The 15559-nt window shown below is 42.9% G+C and overlaps 1 protein-coding gene across 1 annotated transcript in view; it reads right to left on the bottom strand.

The window, feature by feature from the left end:
* Positions 1–15559, bottom strand: part of DAB2IP (DAB2 interacting protein) — a gene marked incomplete at its 3' end in the record, with an annotated part of 219584 nt that overhangs the window by 178556 nt on the left and 25469 nt on the right. The window contains exon 2 of the mRNA XM_018564654.1: positions 76–179. Within this exon, the coding sequence (XP_018420156.1) occupies positions 76–179 (104 nt within the window). The remainder of the gene's footprint in view (positions 1–75; positions 180–15559) is intronic.

Below are 15559 nucleotides of genomic sequence, written 5' to 3'. Positions count from 1 at the left end.
AATATAGTTGTAACATTGAAAGTTAAATGACCACTCATTTCTAAGCAACTAAAACAGAATCACAGGAAGATGTACCGTCACTCTGAATGGCGTGGTGGCAGTTGGCTCCATGGTAGGGCTTTTCTCCGCTGTGCTCCCCGGCATGCTCCGCCTCCTCCCCGACTTCTCAGATGGTGAGTCTGCTTTAAAAACAAGGAAAAGGAAACATTAGGGAAGAATGTATCAAAAGCAATGAATCAGAGTAATAAGACACGAGAAGTGCAGCAATAGCAGCGGAATCTTCACACTAGTCATAGCTGTAAATTAATCTCACAGACTCGAGACATGAACCCGGCCATAAAGTTCATTATTCAAAGAGATGAAATGAAACTGTGTATTATGCACCAATTACGTGCTGCCGCCTAAGAATCCACATTATGCAGCAATATCTGGAGATATTTGGAATCTGCACTTTGTATTTTCAGGAGACAAAATTAATTTTTTGCTAATAATAAATAAATATCACTGGATATACACCAGCTCAAAGCCAGACTCGAGCATCATATGTGATCATTATTAATCTGAGAACACACAGTACAACATGATTGCACAATTTTCTGTACCAACAACTACTGTATGTAGTACAAAAGCCTGTATGACTGAATACAATTTAAATGTATTGTCTACGTAGGCAGTCACATAGTTTTGGTAAATCTAAAGATTGTACAAAATCAGATACAACCCCAATTCCAACAAAGTTGGAACGCTGTGTAAAATCTACATAAAACAGAATGAAATGATTTGCAAATCTCAAACCCCGATTTTATTCACAATAGAAAACATATCAAATGTTTGAACTGAGAAAAAAGATAAAGTAAGTGGTACTAATAAAGGTGCCCATACACTGCACGATTCTCGTACGAGAATCGCGGGAAATCCCGCGATCGTACGAGAATCGTGCAGTGTGAATGAAGGCGTGCGACCGTTTCTACTGTATGGTTGCACGTCTTTTGTCTAAGGAGCATGCTGGAAAACTAGCCAAAAATCTTACGATTTTCAGCTGGTTTGAATGATGCTCGGGAGACAAATGCAGAACGGGCCGTTGTGCGCACGTGCACACTGCCCGTTCAGCATTGCGGTCATCAGAAGCCGGCCCCTCAGGGGGGCGGGCTTGCGATGATCGCAAGTACGATCTGCCTGTCCAAGATGGGCAGATCGTAAGTTTTTTTTAATTACTTTACAACCATCGCAAGACATGGAGGGGTGCCTCCATAGCAGCCGTATAGGTGATGGAGAAACCTGTGCAGGGTGCGGGTGGGAGAGCGATGCGAGGACCCACTAGAGAACGAGGACGTGATCATTTTTAAACAAAAATAATGGAGGATTTGTGGAAGTGTGGGCCTACCATTCACAAAACAAAAAAAAACCTTGAAGTTTTAATATCACTTTAAAGCTCATGGAAAGAAGAATCCATATCTGAACATGATGCCACCATCTTCTCTGGGCCAAAGCTCATTTAAAATGGTCTGTTGCAAAGTGAAAAACTGTTCCCATCCAGACAACATCTTTTCCTGGGAAGGCCTTGCATATCTCAGCTAAACCATGTACTGCATCTATGACAACAGCATGGCTTCGTAGTAGAAGAGCCTGAGTAAACATAGCCCATTGCCTTGATTTTTCCTTAAAATGGTACATTTTACCAGTTTAAACATTTGATAGGTTTTCTACTGTGAATAAAATATGGGTTTATGAGATTTGCAGATCATTGCATTCTGTTTTTATGTAGATTTTACACAGCCTCCCAACTTTGTTGGAATTGGGGTTGTATTAAGGTGCATGATCAGCTTTAAACAGAGCTACAAGTACGGGTACCCATATTTATATTTCGGTACTTGCCGATACCAAGTACCGATACTGGTACTTTCACTAGCATGAAACCAGATTCCCGGCCAATCAGGAAGCCGGGTGGTGGGTCATTACCTGCTGCCCGGCTTCTTGATTGCCCTGGAAGCCGGCTCCCAAATGTTTGGCCGGCTCGATGTTGATTGGCTGGGAAGTCAGCTTTTCAGCCAATCGGCATCGAGCTGGTTTCTCCTGGAGGTTCCCCAGCCAATCAGCATTGCGCCGATTGTTTGAACAAGTACTCACCCAAATACTTGGTATTGGCACTGATACCGATACTAGTATAGGTATCGGTGCATCCCTAGTGCAAATATTGTCCTAAAGCTACAAACAACACAACGCTCAGGGTGAGCAGGTGCCATTGAAAATAATGGGGTTCTTCATGTTGAGAGTTGTCACGCATTTCCTGATGGTGTGAGCATGGCCACATCTGCGCAGTCCTGGATTCCAGACCACATACCAACAGCTCCTTTAATCCATCTACTGGCTCTTCAAGCAGAGTGATACCTTTTAACAAAAGTTTCATCTTTACTTATATTAGGGCTGCAACAACTAATCGACATAATCTATTATAATCGATTATTGAAAAAGTTGTCAACTTTTTCAATAATCGATTAATCGGCTTCCGATCAGTTGGCCCTGTTCACAGCTCCACACGCTGTGCGCCGCACCTCCTCCCCACCTCACGCTCGCCGCTGCCAGACCCGCTCGCATCCACGCTCCACACGCCGCACCTCCTCCCCGCCTCACATTTCCTGCCCATCCACGATCGGCAAGGCACGCGGGGAGATGTAGTAAGGAGGAGCAGGGGTGGGGGGATGACAGCCGCTGATAGACAGGTCCAATCTCAGAAGCAAGTTGCTGGAAGACTGGTCAGGTAAGCCTGCACTTTTCCACACATGGTGCTCTATAATGTATTGCTGGGATTTGTATTTCTCTATAGCTGATGCTACATTGTACTGTACATTATACATAGGAATACAAATACCAGCAATGCATTATACACTGTATGTATAATGTATTGCTGGGATTTGTTGTACTCCTCTATAGCTGGTGATATTCTGCATTGCGCTGTATAGAGGACTACAAGTCCCAGCAATAATACATTATACAGCGCAATGCGGAATACCACCAGGTATAGAGGACTACAACAAATACCAGCAATAGTACATTATAAAGTGGTACAATGCTAAATACCACCAGCTATAGAGGACTACAAAACCCAGCAATAGTACATTATACAGCGCAATGCAGAATGCCGCCAGCTATTATGTACTATTGCTGGGATTTGGTGTATTCCTCTATAGCTGGCGGTGTTCTGCATTGTGCTGTATAATGTGCTTTTGCTGGGTTTTGTAGTCCTCTATAGCCGGTGCCATTCTGCATTCATTACTGTATAATTTTACACTTTCCATTTCACTATATTGCACACCACACTATCTTTTTTTTCTTTTTTACTTCCACCGCTCCAAGCTTGCTCCTGTGATGGACTACAACCTCAATACAAACTATTAGTCCTATCACTGGAGCCATTTTTTAAACTTTATTTTACTGTTTATCCGATTAATCGAACTTAATAATCGGCTAACTAATCGATTTTGAAAATAATCGTTAGCTGCAGCTCTAACATATATGAATATTCCGTCACCCCAGCAGCTGCCATACTTATATTGATAATCTTACTCAGCACCACTGCATCTGTTTCTGGAAACTTCTTTCCAAAGATTTATATACAAGAAAATAACTGTGTTAAAGTGACATTAAAGGCTAATTTTTTCCCTCCCCCCATTGTTAGTGTAAGGACTTACCTTACATCATGCCTCTTAATCCGATCTTCTTCTTCTTTAGTGTAGATTTCAGATGTCCCTCCAGCGCTGGTGCGGGTCTCTGATCCAGCGCCGACTCCTGTGTCCTCCTCTTCTCTCATGTCCCACGGAGTCTGTGCGGGTGCACGCTGCTCCATAGACTTACCTTGTGTCTCTCCTCATCTCCCAGCCAAACATCTGAACTGCGCATGCACCCACCCCCAAGATCCTTTGCGCCGCCCGAGAAATTTTCAGAGTGGGCGGCAGGGACATAGGTAAGTATTAACCCTTTGAAAAAGTTTTTTTTAAATTGTTTTGCATATATCTACTGCTTACTAGCAGTAGATATATGCAAAAACATGCAAGGGTTTAATAACCCTTTAAGCTAGCCATACATCGTACGTTTTTTTAAGTACCTTACAACCATCGCAAGACAAAAGTATTGCGATGGTTGTAAGGTGTGTGCCCAGCCTAAAGGTGGCCATACACTTTACAACCATCGCAAGACCTTAGTCTTGCGATGGTTGTAAAGTACTTAAAAAAACGTACGATCTGCCCATCTTGGACAGGCAGATCGTACTTGCGATCATCGCAAGCCCGCCCCCTTGAGGGGCGGGCTTGCCATGACTGCAATGAGGGGCGGGCTTGCAAGGACGGCAAACCGGCAGTGTGCACACCGGCCCGTTCGTCAGTTGTCGAACCAGCAGGCCACTCACTCGCCGAGAATCGTACGATTCCCGGCTGGTTTTCCAGCATGCTCCTTAGACAAAAGACGTGCGACCGTACAGTAGAAACGGTCGCACGTCTTCATTCACACTGCATGATTCTTGTAAGATCGCGGGATTTCCCGCGATTCTCGTACGAGAATCGTACAGTGTATGGGCACCTTAAGAAGCTTCAGACAGAAGATTCTAACATTGTATGAAATTGTGGCAATTATTTTCAGCTGACATGTTTTGTGTGTGTGTGTTTTTTTATTGCATCCACCATCAGGACAATTTTCTATGTGGCAGGATTATTTGTGTCCAGTACAAAGAGAAGAAAAAAAAAGAATGTTTATGGGAGGATGATTTGCACCATGCAGCAGATGCAACAGAAGGGAAAAGATTTAGTCAGCACAATTCTTCCTCTTCTTAAGTTTCCTGAATCTGGAGCTTGTGAAGGGCTGATTTGTGATGCCTCCTTACTGGAGCAGCTGATGTGAAACGAATACGAAGCAGACCATCCTCACCTGGAACGAACGGCTCTATAACTATAAAGGGCAGATGAAAAGGCTGCGACTGGCAAAACGAATACATTGATATAATAATTTCCTGAGACACTGTGCTATGTAAATCACCTGGTCCCTAGCTGCACTTTGTACGTTGTATGAGAAGCTTTAATTATAAGCAGCACAGAACATAGCATATCATTTTCCACAATCTACCACAAGCACAAATAAAAATGGAAAAATATTTCAAAATCCAATCCCACTACTCCCTAGTGAATGGACAGACTGCATCCTCATTCATGTGTCATGGTGAATGGATAGGTTACAGTCTTAAGGTGGCCATACACTCTACAACCATCGCAAGACGCATCAAAGAGTCCAAGTCCAAATTATTGTGTGCAGGAGAAAGGCAATGTCGGCACTGGAATGATTCCAATCACCCTAAAGGTGGCCATACACTCTACAACCATCGCAAGACTTTTAGTCTTGCGATGGTTGTACAGGGATTTAAAAAAACGTACGATCTGCCTATCTTGGACAGGCAGATCGCACTCTCGATCATCGCAAGCCCGCCCCCCTGAGGGGCGGGCTTCCGATGACCGCAATGCTGAACGGGCAGTGTGCGCGTGCGCACACCGGCCCGTTCAGCATTTATCTTCCGAGCACCGTTCTAACCAGCCGAGAATCGTACGATTCCCGGCTGGTTTTTTCGAACATGCTGGTTCGACAGAAGACGTGCGACCGTACAGTAGAAACGGTCGCACGTCTCCGTTCACACTGCTCGATTATCGTACGAAAAACCGATCGCATACGATTATCGTACGATAATCGTGCAGTGTATGGGCACCTTTAGTCATGTCTCTGGTAAACGGACAGACTTTATTCACAGTTCTGACTCTGATGGATAGGCTGCATTCTCAGTTCTGTCTCTGGTGAATGGACAGGCTGAATTGTTAGTGTATTACCTGGTATATGGACAGGCGGCATTCGGAGTGCTGTCTGGTGAATGGATAGGCTGCATTGCTAGTTCTGTCTCTGGTATATGGATAGGCTGCATTGCCAGCTCTGTCTCTGGTATATGGATAGGCTGCCTTGCCTGTTCAGTGCTGTCTTTGGTCAATGGATAGCCTTCATTCTCAGTGCTGCCTCTAGTGAATGTATATGCTTTCTTCTTAGCACCGTCTACAGTGAATGTACAGACTGCATATGCTATATTCTCAGTTCTCTCCCAAGTAAATGGATTGTCTGCATTTACAGACCATCCCCTAATGATTGGATAGGCTGCATTCTCAGTAGTGTTTAAAAGCTTTCGATTTGGTTTTTACATTTTTACAGTTATGCTTGAACTTGTAGTTCACCAGCAGCAACTCTGCTTTTCTAGTCTGCATTGTACTCTTCAGCTTGTGGCTAGCAAAGTGAAATTTCCATACAGTTATACATTGCATTCCTTACTATATAACAAAATCGTCACAGACAATCTGCCTACACAGCACTTATCCTTCGTACAATAATAGCAAGAGATTCAGCATGTTATTGGAGTCTTTCCTTGGTTCTATAACAAATAGATTGTATTCAACTCACAAAACAAAGCTACAGAGTCCGCTAAGCACAAAAGCCCTTGTTTTTTCGCTATAAAAGCACATAAAAAACAATTCAGACCTGCGTTACCCAACCAATTTGCTGTCACAAACCTGACATCTCTCTGGGTAAGAGCCAATCACAGCTCTGCGCTCTGAAAGACGAAATTGCCATGGTAACTAGCATCTTCATAAAGACCCCCCAGGAGTGAAAGAAATCACTGCTAGGACACCAGAATCAGGGCCGCCAGCCATATAACACTGCGAGGCCATTAACATATTCTATGAATTATCACTGAATGTATGAAAGTGTGACCATCCCGGCGGCAGGAAATCCTTCAACATAACTTTATTCTGCAGCAAGGAAAGATTTCCGTGTTACTGCCAGAGCCTGAGGCAAAAGTATGTGAATATTTACTTGCAGAAGTTAAAAGGATGAAAACAAGTTTACTGTATACAAGCATAAATCAAGAGAGGAAAATATATCCATATTTCTGTAACTAAACAGTTGTTGCTAATAAACATACATGTAAAATAATTATTTTTGCCATATACTTTTCCCTCATTTTACAAAATGCTTACAACATGCCTTATCTACTTTAAATACAGAACTAGGGCAAATCAAGCAGCATTACCATTATAATCATTCACTTTCCATTTGTCCTGGTGTTCCCTGAGAACTTAAAACAGGACTATGGGCTAACCCTTTTTTGGCCATAGTTCTCTTCAGGGTCACAGGAGGACATATACGAATGTCCTCCGATGACCCAAAACTTAGCATGTAGCAAGTGATCACCCGCTATATGCTGAGAGGGCAGGTGATACCAGTATAGTGGTGACAAGCAGTGAGATGTCCACTAGGTGATACCAGTATAGTCACCACTATACTGGTATCACCTAGTGGACATCTCACTGCTTGTCAGTCCTCACCTCATGACTTTGTGACACTCATGTTTGTGAGTATGATTCGTTTTTTTATTTATGTTTATTGAAATAAAAGTGATCTGCACCAGGAAAGGCGCCCCTCTTGTGCTTATTTCCTAGATTTCCAGCTTTCCCGGCTTCTTTGGGGCAGCATCCTGCAGTATGCCTAAAAGCAAGTCCTATTAAGAACTGACAGTCCGTGGCGCTTCACTGTTTTTACTAAGTTTCATATTAGTTATACCTTTAGCGCTTTGATATATATTTTTCTCGACTGTTGATAGGATTCTTCTATCCTCTTTTTAGAGCTGCTTTAGGTCTTAATTTATTATACATTTCCACTTTAGTCTCCTTTCCAGAAGCGCGGAGTATCTATTTCTTATCTAGAGACAGAGCCAGCTGTACCCGCTCCCTCCCCCGTCCGTTCCGCCAGTCAGCGCTGGCGGATCGGAGCAGGGAGGGGGGAATCCAGCCCCTCCCCTGTCACGGCTCTCTGCGTTCGCTCACCTCCCGATCTACTAAGCCGACCTGTGACAGTCTCATTGTCACAGGTCGGCTAGAACTATGAGGTGAGTGAAAAGCACTCACCTCATAGTTCTCCTTTAACGTGATATTAAAGTCAAATGTTTTTTTAAGCTATTTCCAATGCTGATAAAATCACTTACAACAGATGTTGCTCCTTGATTTAAAGGTTTTAGTCTACTGCTGAATCAGCTGGTCCTCTGAACACTGGTCCTGATATCCTGTTTTAGGGTGACTCCTTTCCTCTGCAGGGTCTTATGGAGCCACCCTTGTGTGTACTAGTAAGCTGTGTGTGTCTCCACAAACACACAGAAACAGCAAGGCAAGACTCTTCCCTCCTCCCTTAAGCCCTGTTCACATTGAGCGATTTATCGCGCGGTAATTCCCGCGATATCGCGCTCCAATGCATTTCAATGGGGCAAAGGGTCCTGCTGTCGCGGGTCATGTGTCGCTATAGCAGGACCTTTTTTGGAACGGATTTAGCCGCGATTCAAGCTTGCTCAATGCAAGCTTGAACGCGATATCGCGCGGCAAATCTCGCGATATCGCGCAGTGGGAACGGGGCTTTAAGTTAAAAGAGAACTGTGGGATAAACATTTTATCCCATGGTTCTATTGAGGGTCACGGGAGGAAATATACTAACGTCCTCACGTGACCCAAAGCTCAGTAAATCAAGCAAGCTGCATACTGAGAGCTCCGCAGCTGGGATGCATCCAGACAATACTGTTGAGATCCACCCAGCTAACTGACAGTCACCGCTCTCTGCAGGGGGATAATCGGAAAGTGAGCGAGCGATGGTATGTGTTCGCTCACTTCTTGATCAATAGAGCCAAAGTGTTACAGTTTCATTGTCACATGTCGGCTTTAACTGTGAGGATGAATGAAAATCACTCACCTCATAGTATTCCTTTAAGGATGGACAGTTACGTTAATAGATGGATGGCTGCTGGAGACTGTGCTGTTCCGTAGTGATCTTGTACTAGCCAGAGAGTTCAGGAAACCCGAGCTAAGAGAGTTGGGGCCAGCTGTTCTGAAACATGTTCACTGTAAGTGCATAAAGTTAAGTAAATAATTTGCTGGGCAATTCATATTTGTTTGATGTGGATTCATTATTGAAAATAAAGTTTGAGAGTTTAATATTACTTTTAATGGTATGATCTTGAATTAAACCTGTTACCAAGTTGTCTTTCTCAAGAACCAGTGCCTAGGTAGACCAATCAGAGCCCTGCTTGCCCAGGAGAAAGGCTATAATTCTGTGAGCATGTGAATGCAAAAGAGTCAAGATGCCAATTTCTGTGACAGCTGAATTCATGCTGGTTCCAGGTCTGTGAGGAAATATCAGCTGCACATGCATACACATGATCAGGATATTAGAGCTTCGTCCCGAATAGAGAGGCACACAAGAGCAGGTGGGATAGAACTACAGTGCAAAGTCCATTAGGTGCTGTGTGTAACTTTATATGTGTAACAGGATGACTGGTTCTCTTTATCTCCAATCCTTCTGATACCCAACAAAGCTGTCTGCATGTCCTCAGGCACCGGCCTGCCACATACATAAAAATATATCAAAGAACAAAACTGTCATTCAATATATTATCATACTCCCATGAAACTTCCCTACCACTGGCTCATCTAAAGGGTTCCTGGGTATGCTTTCCTTCACAGAACAACTAAAAAGCCCCGTCTGTCTCTCCATCCCCCCTTGGCCTAAAGAGCTGGACTACAGAAAATATTTTAGGACTGCAAGCTGCTGACTACGGACAGCAAGTTTTAAGAAGCAAACATTTGATAGTTTATTTAATGACAAAGCGTAACTGATTTTTGAAGCTGTAACAAAAGCAGGAAGAGAATAGATATGTGCAAGTGCAGAGATGAATTGCTGACGAAACATAATGTTCACCTATTCATAATGAATGTCATGTGGCTTATGTTGTGTCCCCACATCTGTAAAGTCTCCTCTGGTTGTTGTGTGTGATTGTGCTTTGAAAATTCTTATTCCTCCTTACATTGCCACATTTAATAAACCCAAATAAAAATATGAATTTCTCTGAGTTTATTTTAAAATTGATTGATACGCCTTGCTGATTTAATTTCACCCCTTTGCCTTAACCAGAAATCTCTGTAAAATTAGGTATATTCAGCATCTAGCAATTAATAGCGAATATTTTATTTTGTTCTGTTCTGTGTGGCAGTTGCTATAGCAATGACAAGCACACTCTGCACATTCCATTGTTGTGAAGAGTATTGTCGCTAGTCCTTTCAATTATGCATCATGCAGAAGCCAATGAGACTTTCCGGTCTCTCCATATATCCAGCTATAAGGAAAGGGAGGGCAGAGATGAAGGGAAAGAAAGTATGGGGGGAGTAGGGAAAAAGAGGAGGAAGGACGAAAAGAGAAGAAGAGAGAACAAGTGGGGTAAGGGAGAGAAGCATGAGAGGGGAATGGTGAAACAGGGAGGGGGAGTTATGGAGTAATTGTGGAAAGAGAGGGGAGGAGGGTATCTCCATTAAGTGGACTGGATTATTGTTATTATCATGATTGTTATTATTGAGTGTTCTGGAACTTGCGGCCACAAAGTGACACTTGATAAGGACAATGCTGTAATCACTCTCATAAACTGGACTGGTAGCGTTTTTCAACAGAAATGCCAAAGACAAATATCCCAATAATTAGAATGAAACAAAATGATAAAACCATTATCCCAAATCTACAAACCTGAGGATCTTCTGGGATAACTATAAGGTTAAGGAGATATAACATTAATGATCAAAAAGAGACAAAACTCAGCAGGTCATCATGATGGAAAATGTCTGACATTTAGACATCAATTTCAAACATAGTGTCTGCAATAGGCCTTGGGTGAGCTTGGTCTGGAGCAGAGTAAAGGCCTGTGTCGATGAGCTTTTGTTCACTGCAAAATGGGTTTAGCACTCCTTTATAAGTCTATGAAAATGCTAAATCTGCTTAAAGCAGGTCAAATGCAGGTCAGAAGAAGGTCAACTGCACAGAAGGCCGACACACATTGACACGGGCCCTGAAAGGAAAAGTTCACTTTTAGAAATAAATAGTAAATAAAAGTTAGATAGCAAACTTCTTCATAAAAGAAAAAAGTGTGCGAGCCAGTAAAGCACTTCAGCTGCAATGAGTGGATTGGAGGTGCAATGCTCTGGCTCCTGCAGATTCTACCTCCCACCTCTGTTTGTATGGTCAAAATGCCTTCACCAAACTTTTATCTAAAGTAGCCTAAAAGTTTGCCATGTGGACTGCTTAGGCAAGGTTTGCTTGAGAAAAGAAAACAGTACCCATGTGGTGCTCACGGGCTGAATATATTAGGTGCTCTCCACCCAGAACTGTACTTATATGTTATCAAACTTTGTATTGAGAGGGTAGTCAGACGTCTTGGACCTCTGTAACTTATACAAACACTTCTTATTAAATAAAGGTAATCATAATCTCACTATTAGCTGCCAAACGCTGCATTGCTTTCCTGAGACGCACAAAATGCTCCGCTTATGCTTCATTTTCTGCTGGAAGAGATGTGAGATGGTGCAGCTGCTATTAACATGAAGACGGTTCTAATGGTCACACCGCAGGGAATCCAAGCGAGGGAGCGTTTTAGAGGTCTCTGTAATGAGAACTAAGTTCTGCAATATTTTATACTGAAGAGAAAAACTCGTTTGTGAGGCACCGACCCAAATTATGGAATTGAAGAAAAAAAAAATTGTGAAAGTTCTGATAAGTGTCACCAGCGTAATGGTGTCCAGTTTAGAAGAGGAGAATAGCAGCCTTTAGCATTGACATCGGGGTTGGGGGTAAAATATGGTGGAACTGGTGAGGAGAAGGCTAACACATCATTGGTAGACTGGTCTACACAGAACAACACTTATAGGTGGAGTATTAACCCTCAAGCTGATTGTTTCTCCTTTACATCCAACAACAATATAGTAGAAAGGCCTCTGCCTGATTAGATACAAAATGAATGGATCATACAGATAGGCCCCTTCTGTTACAAAGAAAATTGTACAAAGATTTGTACAATGTGATTGTAGCATGAATGGAAAGCTTCAAAATGCCACATGCTTGGGAAAAAAGGCTAAAACACCACTGGTCATAATCAACAATGTATTCGCCCACTTGTGTGCACTTTTTGCCCTCTTTGCAGTACAATTATTAGGCATTTTATGTCCATAGCTCTTTTGAAAAACAGATTGCTTTAGTCAGAAGAAAAAGAACAAGTATTGCTCCTGATCTTTTAATTTTAAGTATCTTGCCACTCTAAGTCCACATTCACACCTGCATGTTCCATGAACACAAGCCAAAGCGCATGTTTTCATGTGGATTGACAGAAACACGGCAAAATGTGCAACTCATTTGCATTGCCATTAATTCCTAATGGGACCCCAAACGCAGTCAGGAAGACATGTGTTTTTGCTCCACGTTTGCACACATGAAAATGCGCACAAACATGGAGGCATAAAAACATGGAACACGTGTCACAAAATCTGCTACATAAGGTTTTTTTGCCTGGTCTGTCATGCGTGCAGGCCCCTTTGAACTCAATAAGGATGCGTCATATGAACGCGCACGAGTGCACAACGTGACGTGCAGGTGTGAATGCAGGGTAAATCACCCAATATTTCTGCATTTTGCAGTTTTTATTATTTGAAATTAGAAACATTCCTGGTTTACAAAATGTGTCGAGTCTTCGGCCACACAGTTAAGTGACACTCAGGATTGTAACCGGGGCTGTATATCAAACCAAAACTACCCAGTGACTTCTTCATTCTGGGTTCCTGACCGCCTGACTGAGCAATGCACATTAGATGCACAAGACTCGCATGAAAGTGGTGAAATACCTTTATGAGCTGTGGCTGAAAGGATCAATATTATGAATAATACATATCTTATATTATAAATAAAAAATGACCAATATATCTGAGGTTTCGTTTAAGCTTTGAAAACAGTGAAGAGTAAAAAAAAAACCATACTTGTTCAGTATTGTTGGCACCAGTTCATGCACCAGCTCCTCCGCCCTGCTGTACTATATAGATAGACATTTTTAAGACCCTGCAGTTCAGCATGACTCGGTGCAACTGCCCCACCTCCCAACACTAATGATGCCCACCTCCACTTCTCTGTGGTGAATTTCCCAAATCTGGAGCAGACAGATTCTGGAGCAGTTGCCCATAGTAACCAATCAGCTTCTCTCTTCAGTTTGTTCAGTTAAGCGTTGAAAATGGAAGATAGAAACGGACTGCTTGCCATGGGTAACTTCTCCAGATTTTGCCTGCTCCAGTTTTGATAAAACGACAGAGGGGGGAATTTAAGTACCCCTACCTCATGCACATCAGCTTACAATAAGCTCCTGCCTTTTCACGCCTGACTTAAACTCTTAGCCAGTGTGTGACATACAGATTTTGGGTCATTAACTGAACTCAAAAAAACTGAAAAACTCTTCATTAACATTTGAAGAAAAACATGAGAATTTAACAGCATTTTTTACATATATGCCTGGAGTTCTCCCTCAGCATGCAGCACAAGCACGCATGTAGAAAGTACAGCTGCTCATCTGCCATTCTGGGGAGATGTATATTCTAAACAGACCGTTCTAGGCTCTAGGCCACTGTGGCAGCACCAATAGACAGCCGCGTCACTAGCGCTAACTTGCTGTGAGCTCTTTGTTCTCTGTTCCGGACTGCAGGAGTTTAGGCAGCACAGATGTGCTGAGTGACAAGTCCTCTATATGGAAGGCAAAGCTTAGAAAAAAATTACAGGGTTATTTACAAAAGGGTGAAGAGTTTGGAGAAGGCAGGAGAAGGGAACAATCTAGGCCAACATAGCTGATTTGGAAAAATTCTCCAATTCAGCTCACTTTCCAGTTCAGCTATGTTATCCTATATTGTTCACTTCTCCTGCCTTCTCCAAACTCTTCACCCTTTCGTGAATAACCCTGTGCGTTTATTAATCCCCCATTCATCCGACTCTTACATGTAAGCTCAGTAAATGTATGCAGTCAGCCTCTGAAGGCCGTGCATTAGCAACAAGAGTAATGGCCTACTCCCTTCACACTGTACAGTAATGGTTGGGAGCAAGAGGCTGGGTGCCGTGACATATCTGTGAACATATTTTGGCTGTGCGGCAGTCTGATTAAATCTAGAGCGGATATTCCCTTGATAATTAACTCTGCGTGATAAAGGTCACCTGCTTCTAGCTAAAGAAATACCTGAAAACTTCACGGCAGCAGTCGCTATAGAAATCATTTTTCCTCGTCTCTCTCTGCATTGATTCTGGGGATGGAGAAAAGTGGCGGCACTCACATACCTATTGATTAATGGCTGTTATCTGGCTGATTATAAAACACTCTTTTATAGATGCTGCTCGCACTGGGAGGGCTGCAAATTTAAAGGGTAAGACCATCCAAACTTGATTTTCAATTAATAGTGGACTCTGCAGGTCTGAGGTTCCAGCTGGCTTCTTATAACTTTTGAGGACATGTTGGTGGGACCCACCTGTCAAAGCCTCTGATTAAACGCCCAAATGAAGCCACTGCAAAGCTGAATCCCTCCACCTGCTACACTCTCTGCACTGAAAAATATATGGGTGAATAATGGTTGCAGAATCTGGGAACTCTGTGTGAAATCTATGAGGCTCCATTCACATATAGCGTTTCCCACATGGTTTAATCCGCACGAATGCCACTCGTTTGCGGCTATCAAATAGCCGCGAACGTGCGAAATACGCCATATTATCGTGTTTGTACAATTTTGGGGGCCACATGGTCCCCGCAAAAGTCTGAACAACGCACATTAAAGTGCATTGTTTTCTCTCTTTAGAGTGGCTCCGTGTGTATGCGGACAGTCGCTCCAGTGTGAATGGAGCCTAAAGCTTCCGCCTCACTTTTAGGCAACCTTTTGTGGTCAGCGAAAGGAGGGAAAAGAAGATCCAAGCCTTCCCTAGTCCTGATAAAAGTGTGTTTTTGAGTGTGCCCCTGTTGTAATCCCTGTTCTGACGGAAAAAGCAAGGAAACAAACAGAATCACACCTAGGTGGCACCATTTTTGTGCATTTGTATGCGCGTGTTCAGTATTGTTGGCACCAGTTCATGCACCAGCGCGTTTTTGTGCGATGTGCACGTTTGTATTAATATGTACATTAATATGTGCATTTTGAGTGGCAGCTTAAAAAACATTACGGGCAATGGAAGAACGAGCATTTAAACGCGCAAAAACGCGCACGAAACATGTGCAACATGCTTCTGCCGCAGGTTTTTGAGCATTTCCATTGAAGTCTTTGGGGCAAAAACGCGCTTTTAGCTGCCCAAAGAAGCTCATGTACCTTTTGGGGCATTTGGCGTTTTCCTGCTGGCGTTTTTCTGCTCAGGTGTGAGCCAGGGCCATTGAAAATCATGGGAAGTCTTGTGTTGGGCATTTAAAAGCGCTTTTATAACTGTTCAAAAAAGCCTAGGTGTGAACCAGGCTTAAGGCACATAGATGGTGAAAAAAACATCCCTACTTTATTCACAACAAATGTGGTTGGCTGGAGATGGGCTTTAAAGACCACTATAGTGAAAAATATTGTCCTTGGGCAACTGTATTGGGTTCATACCTGCAAAGATATTTCACATGCAGGTCAAGATGTGAAGT

The sequence above is a fragment of the Nanorana parkeri genome, unplaced genomic scaffold, assembly GCF_000935625.1.
Source record: "Nanorana parkeri isolate BGI_ZX_2015 unplaced genomic scaffold, ASM93562v1 scaffold770, whole genome shotgun sequence".
Classification (NCBI taxonomy): Eukaryota; Metazoa; Chordata; class Amphibia; order Anura; family Dicroglossidae; genus Nanorana; species Nanorana parkeri.
Note: the sequence above shows the minus strand (reverse complement) of the source record. Positions and strands in the feature narration are given on the sequence as shown.